The sequence below is a fragment of the Entelurus aequoreus genome, linkage group LG11 (assembly GCF_033978785.1).
Source record: "Entelurus aequoreus isolate RoL-2023_Sb linkage group LG11, RoL_Eaeq_v1.1, whole genome shotgun sequence".
Classification (NCBI taxonomy): Eukaryota; Metazoa; Chordata; class Actinopteri; order Syngnathiformes; family Syngnathidae; genus Entelurus; species Entelurus aequoreus.
Genome location: NC_084741.1, coordinates 31,400,377 through 31,407,532, shown reverse-complemented (window position 1 = coordinate 31,407,532; position 7,156 = coordinate 31,400,377). Strand labels below are relative to the sequence as shown.

At 43.2% G+C, this 7,156-nt stretch overlaps 1 protein-coding gene across 1 annotated transcript in view; it reads right to left on the bottom strand.

The window, feature by feature from the left end:
- Window positions 1–1,762: 1,762 nt before the first annotated feature.
- The window catches only part of LOC133659977 (G patch domain-containing protein 8-like), a 153,927-nt gene continuing 148,533 nt past the window's right edge, over window positions 1,763–7,156 (bottom strand). Inside the window, exon 5 of the mRNA XM_062062938.1 lies at window positions 1,763–5,423. Coding sequence (XP_061918922.1) covers window positions 1,988–5,423 — 3,436 coding nt within the window. The 3' untranslated portion in view covers window positions 1,763–1,987. The remainder of the gene's footprint in view (window positions 5,424–7,156) is intronic.

Sequence of the window (7,156 nt, the reverse complement as noted above, 5' to 3'; positions counted from 1 at the left end):
TCGATGTTCTAGTAGTCTTCTTGCGAGCAGATGCCTCAAAAACATGTTTTCTTTTTAGATGCTGTTTTAAAGTTGTTGTGCTGCAATAAGACAATTCATCGCTGCAATGTAGGCAAATGATCTTGCTTTTGTCTAAAGTCGCGTCAGGGTGTAATTTGACACGTCAGAATCGCCTCACTCCTCTTTGCACACAGCAACCCACGCTGCCTTTCAGGTAATCATCCGCGGTTAAGGTAAAGAAGCATGTGGGCTCAAAATAAATTGCGGGATTAATCTGCATTTATATATTGTGATTAATCACATACCTTAACTGGGCAAATTTGACAGCCCTACTTAAAATATATTTCCCTCTCTGGAAAAACAAAGGTCATTTTATATTTAGAGTTGTTTCATACAATATAAATATTAGAGCTGACGCTATCGATTATTTCTGTCATCGAGTATTTTATTGATTAGTTTGTTCGATTAATCGAGTAGTCAGATTTTAGGGTAAAAAAAGTTGAAAACAAATAAGATTTTTCTGCTTGCCATAATCTTTATTCTTTTTTTTTGTCATATAAACGCACATCATTGACATTTGAATTGTACTTTTCACATGTTTGCATTAATAACAAATAAAAAACACCCTCCAATGTTCGCTGCCCCACAGATTAGGCACCCAGTTTCCGTGCGGAAACTATATCCGCATTATTAAAGTTCTGGGCACTCCATGCTGTCTAAATATTGTTTTAGTTACACTAATTAAACTATCAACCAAAGCTTTTTTCCAATTGATTCATTGTTGCAACCTTAATGGAAATTATGTTTTATTTTTAATTCCTAATTTATTTTTTTGATGTACAACATGAGAATAATTTGCCTTAAAACAGGGGTGTCAAGCTCATTTTAGATCGGGGGCCACATGGACAAAAATCTACTCCCAAGTTGGCTGAACTGGTAAAATCACAGCACGATAACTTAAAAATAAAGACAACTTCAGATTGTTTTCTTTGTTAAAAAATAGAAGAAGCTCATTCTGAAATTGTACAAATCACAATTCTCATGTTGCGGTTAATTTATTCGTCGTTATTTATATTTTATGAATGAATTATGTCATAATGTTCATCATTCAACTCATTGGTGTTAATTTTCAATCAAGATTAAAAAAATTATTTCAAAATCAAATTACAGGATTATTTATGTAGTTTGATCATTTTCCTCGACTGATGTACTAACATGTGGGTAGCATCACCTACAAAGATACAAAAAAATTCTATTGCGACATCTAGTGGATACATTTAGAACAGCAGTTTCTTTCATTCAAAAATTTCAGGTTAACTTTTATACTTAGCAAACTCATCCCGTGGGCCGGATAAAACCTGTTTGCTGGCCTGATCCGGCCCTCGGGCCTTACGTTTGACACGCCTGCTTTAAAATGTAATATTTAAAAAAAAAAAAATCAGGTTCATGCATGACAATTTAATTACAGTACATTTATTTTATTTGTATCGCCCCAAAAGGCCACCTTTTCTACTAACTACCAAGCACATTTAATTGAGACTAATTTCTCATGTGAACGGGCTGAGTAGTTGTTGCCGTCATTACGGCCGATTGGAAGACTTTATTTATTTATGTTGGTTGAAAGTTGGCTCGGGTCACTGGTATGAAAGGCGAGAGTTGCAATGTTTCCATTGTTGTCGGCACTTTATTGGAGGCACGGAGGCTGCACTCCAAAAGGTAGCTGGTCATAAAGAAAGAAAGGACACGAGCCCAGCTTGTCTTTGTATAGCAGGTGCACCTTTCTCTTTATTATGAGCTCGAATCGTCAAATAAGCAAATGATCAAAGTCATTTTGTGTCACGGCGCAGCAGGGGATAAATGAATGAAACATATTTTGAATTGAAAACCGTCAACAGGCGGGCTTTCTGCGTGTGTCGATTCTGACAACATACTGTAGCTCCATTACCAAAAGCATGCTCTTCGTTGCTACAGACGTCTAATGTGGACGTCACAAGGCTTTCTGTTGGAACCTCAGTGGCCATGCTCTGTCCATGAAAGGCTGCGGCACAAGTGTGGAGAGATGGTTTGCGGGAAAGGCGGCCGCTGGAGGAGGAGGAAGAGGAGGGAGGAGAGGGATGGGGTGATGAGCAAGAAGGATGGAGGGAAACAGTGAAGAGAGCGGGAAGGCAGAAGGCTGAAGGTGATGAGGGAAGCCCAGGGAGTGAGTGAGCTGAGCTGGGTGGATGTCAGAAGGGGAGGTTGCGTGTGAGAAGTTGGCGTGCTGCAAAAGAAAATGATGGAGGCTGGCTAAAGGCGGAGTCAATGCAAGGTGGGGAAGGTTGGGGACACCCACAGCTAAATGCTGGATCAAGTCCTCCTGTGGGTTGATGTGCAGGAGCCTCTCTTGGAGGACCGGACATGTTTGTATCGAGTGATGATGATTATGTGGAAGCTTGAGGGAGGATGCAGGTATGCACCTTTCCTCTGAAGTCCCACTGTCGTCCACCTGGGTGGTGCATGTCAAGTTCACGCGAACCTCTGCCTTCTCCTCACTTTGTTCCAGAACTTTCTGCATGTGCTCCCTAGCTTGCTCCTGCAAGAGGCGATACTTGTCCATCTCCTCTGCAGTAAAGCTGATTGGCGTAGCGGGCTCTCTACCCGTGTCCTTGCCTTCAGTCCTGATCTCCACTGCACACATATTTGGCATACTGCTTGCCAAGCCAATAGGATGTCCAATGTCCAATTTCTGATTTAACATGTCCTCACAATCCTTTTCCTGACTCCTCTCCAACTGTTCTCTTCTCCTTCGAGCCTTTCTCTGGATTGCAGGGAGTTTCCCAATGAGGGGGAGAAGCAACGTCTTTATTGGTTTCTGGGGTACAGGATTACTTTGGCATGGGATGATTGTGTCTGTGGTCACGGAGACAGAACTTCCACCATGATTGTCTTCCAACTGGGACATATTGCTGTCACTGTGGTGGGTGTTGGGGTCTGGGATCAGAGCTGATACTGAGTTTTGGGAGGGATATTTGGAGCCACTGCGCATCCTTGCCTTCTTTGGTAACTGGGATGAGACGGGGGACATCCCACAAGTCATTTCTAAACATGTGCTGCTCTTGCTCCAGTCCCAGCTCAGCTCAGAGACGTTGATGCTGCTACATGGGCTGCAGGAGCGGGAACTGTGACTGGACTTTTTATCTGGGCTGTATGTCCGCCTGCTTGTCCACCATTCAGGACTGGAAAAGTACCTAAAGTGGGAGCGGGAAGACCCCCACTTACAGCTGGGGCTCCATCTGCTGTCAGGTCCTGTCCTGGAGCCTGAGGTGGACCTGCGTGTCCGCCGGTCTTCCCAGCTGTCACTGCTGCCTAATGTCCACCTATCCCAATCCATGTCTTCTGTGCTTAACCTCCTGCCTGTCCTGTGCCCGCTGCTTGGACTTGGGCTGGCCCTGTTGCCCCAATCCCACCCAAAAGCTCTGTTTCTCCATCCCCATCTAGACTCATCCCCATGACACTCCCACTGTTCTGAGTCTGAGAACAAATCTCCGTCTTTGGAACCAACCCGCCTTCCCCTGTCTGTCTCTTCAAAGCGTCCCCAACTATTTCGGTTACTGTGAATGAATGTTCTGTCCCCGTGGAGGAGTTTTCTCTTTCTTTGCGGGCTGCTACCACAGCTGTTGTCAGGGTAACTGCAGTCAATGAAACTCCTGGGGTTGCTATGGTGACCTGATTCCCAAAACAGCTTTGAGTTGCATCCTGGGGAGAAAGAGTGTAAGGAGCAGTGAGATCTCCGGAGAGCCGCCTCCCACTCCACGCCAGGCGTACCTCTGGAGAACTGGGAGGAGACGTGGCGGCGTTCACCTTGGTCTCCGCTTGCCAGGCGCTGCGATCCCAAGCTGTGGCTCCTGTGAGGCCTCCTATTACTAACAGACACGTAAACTGGCTCGGCCTCAGATCTCCCCGGGAGACAGCTGCTCCCAGCTCTCCATACCCTTCCTCTTTCCAACCAAACCTCCCTTTCCTCCCCACACCTCCCTCCATTCTCCGCTCGTCTGTCACTGCCATTGAAGACCGCAGAGACTACACTCCTTACTTTACACCTTACTGATTGTTGCCTATTTGTGTCCTTTCCCCCCCTCTTTCTCTTCCCTAGCTTCTTTATGATTCTTTTACTTTTGCTCTTTTTGCGTACGATACAACCGTGTAAATGAGGAGCGCTGGCACGCTCCGACATGGTCTCACTCTCGTTCTCACACCTGGACGGTCTGATGAATATCCCGTGTGTGTCAAGCTTGGTGACAGATTCTAATTTACAGCTTAGGGCTGTGATGGCTCTCTCCCCGATCCCTGTTGCGCCTACTAATCTGTCTCCCGGAGGAGTCTGAGTTTTTGTGTTAGAGCTGTCACTATGAGTGGGGTCAAATGGAAAGGAGGCTGCCTTCACACGATGCTCTATACTTAGCATGTGTGACGCTCCTTCTGATCCTTCCCCCGATGATGAAAGCTTTTTGTTCTCAACAAACAGGTGTGCTTCTTCTTTTACATTCTCCTCAGCTTCTTTCGCTTTGCGTGCGAGCCTTTCCTCTTTTTGTAAACAGTAATGAGTGTCAGGTGTAAGAATAGCAGACTCGCATGAGTTTGATGCATCCGGTTGATGCAGATTTTGTGCATGTTCTTCTTCTGTCGGTGTTTGGGCTAACTTAATACAGTTTGGGTTGCAGCTGTAAGAGATGCACGGCTGAGACTTGGTGAATTGAAGTAAACCGACAGGCCATGGAACACAGGTGGCGCCATCTTTACTTAAGACGGACGTGTGCACACTTTCACCGACTCCTAATTCCTGCTTATCAGCATGACTCCCATCATTACTGTGATTATCTTTCACCATGTCCCTTATTTCAGTGCCTTCTTTAGCTCCCATTTTGCTTTGTCCAACACTATCAATTTCCCTGTCTAGATCCTCTAGTATTCCCTTGATCCGCTGTTTCATTTGCTCCCTCCTCTCTCTCTCCTCCTCTTCCTGGTCAGAGAAGACGGAGGCGGAGGGCTCCAGCCGAGGACCCCTACGCGAGAAACAGAAGGACACCCCACGCCTGCCTCCGGCTCGCCCCCGCCCCTCCAAAGGCAGCTGGCATCCCGCAAGAGGCTGCTGATTCACTGCAGGACGGTCTGTATTGGACTCTGGGTGAGTGATTAGCCGAGACTCAGTTGGAGCGGCCAGCGGTATTTGGGAGGGAGGCCGGCAAGGATTTACTCGTTGGTGGCTCAGTAGAGATGTACTGCCTTGTTTGGCTGGGGGCCTCTGTGTGTGTTTGAATGCTTCACATTTGTCCGCTGGGCTGCAGGCTTTGTGTTCCATGCCTCTATCTTGATGCTTATGATGCTGCAGCTGCTGGCTAACCAGCCTCACAGCACTTTTTAGCTCGTATGTCCTTCCTTGGATTCTGCAATGACAGATCAGACAGAACATATTCACTTTGTTTCTGTTTATTCACGCAGAAAGACGACAACTTTTTCGTAAGACAAACCTATTTACTCACTCTGTGAATAGGGTCAGTAATTAGAAGGTTTAGTATTAGATTATTAGAGGTATTATAGTTGATTTGGTAGGATAAATTGCTATAGTAAATTTTGAAAAGATGTTCTAGTACTAATCCAATCCAACCCAATCCACTTTATGTAGCACGTTTCAAAAAACAATAGAAGTTTCACAAAGTGTTGCACAGAAGTTGAGACATACATACTAGGAAAGTCAGTAATATAAAACATTTAACTATAAAAAACAAATAAATACATAAAATATATCAGAGAAAATAAAATAGACTGAAATCACACAACTCTCATGCTGGTTTAAAAGCCAAAAAGTAAAAATATGTTTTAGGACGTAATTTAAAACTCACTAAAGAGGCAGCCGACCGAATACTAATAGGGATATTGTTCCATAGTTTGAAGCCACAGCAGAAAATGCAAGATCACCTCTGGATTTTAAACAGTTTTTTGGGACGACAAGAAGAAACTGATCAGCTGACCTCAGAGACCTTGTGGGGGTGTACATTTTTTAAAGGTTTGACATATGTTGTGGCGCTAATCCGTTAAAAGATTTAAAAACAAACCAAAATATTTTAAAATGAATTCTAAAATGAACTGGGAGCCAGTGAAGGAATTCTAAAATGGGGGTAATGTGTTCATGTTTTTTAGTGCCAGTTAAAATGCGAGCATCAGCATTTTGGACTAACTGCAATCCAGCAATTGAGGCCTGGTTCATTCAAATGTAGAGGGAGTTGCAGTAGTCCAAACGTGATTAAATAAAAACATGGATTAACCACTCAGAGTCGTTAAAAGATAAAACTGATTTAATTTTTGCTAAAAGTCTTAGATGATTAAAAACTACATCGTAAAACGGAGTTAATCTGATGTTTTAATATAAAATCAATGTCAAACTTAAAACCAAGAATGTGACTGTGGGTTTTAAATATGGCATCAGGGGGTCCAGGTCATTGGGGTGAGCATTCTGTTTTACTTTTGAGTCAAATAAAATAATTTCCGTCTTGTTCTAATTTAAGTTCAGAAAGTTTACCACCAACCATGCTTTTATGTCCTCAAGACATTTTAAAAGTGATTTTAAACATGTGTCACTTTTCTTCTTTAAAGGAACATAGATTTACGTATCATCCGCATAAAGATGTTATGATATATTATGTTTTTTAAAAATGTGTTGAATGGGCAGCATGTACACTGAAAACAGGATTGGTCCTAGAACTGAACCCTGAGGGACACCACAGGACAAGGGAGCATAGGTTGAAGCCGAATCATCAATTTGGATTTTAAAAATTCAGTTTGTGAGATATGACCTGAACCATTTTCAAGGGTGCCTTTTAAACCCACACATTGTTCTAAGCCACTAACGAGAGTTAGTCGCAATTCCAAACTATTTCTCTGTGTTTATTTTTGCTGTTTATTCTTTGGTATTGCAAATACAGTAGTGATGCCTTTAGATTAGTGGTCCCTAGTTAATACAGAGCAGGGATTCATTATTTTTATTTTGTTTTTTGTATTCAACATGATTTTCGTAATATATTATTTGGTATATAATAAATAAATGGGTTATACTTAAATTCTAATACAATATTTTTAGGGTTACACGTTACAAAAGCTTCTCTTGACTGCTGAAGTTTGA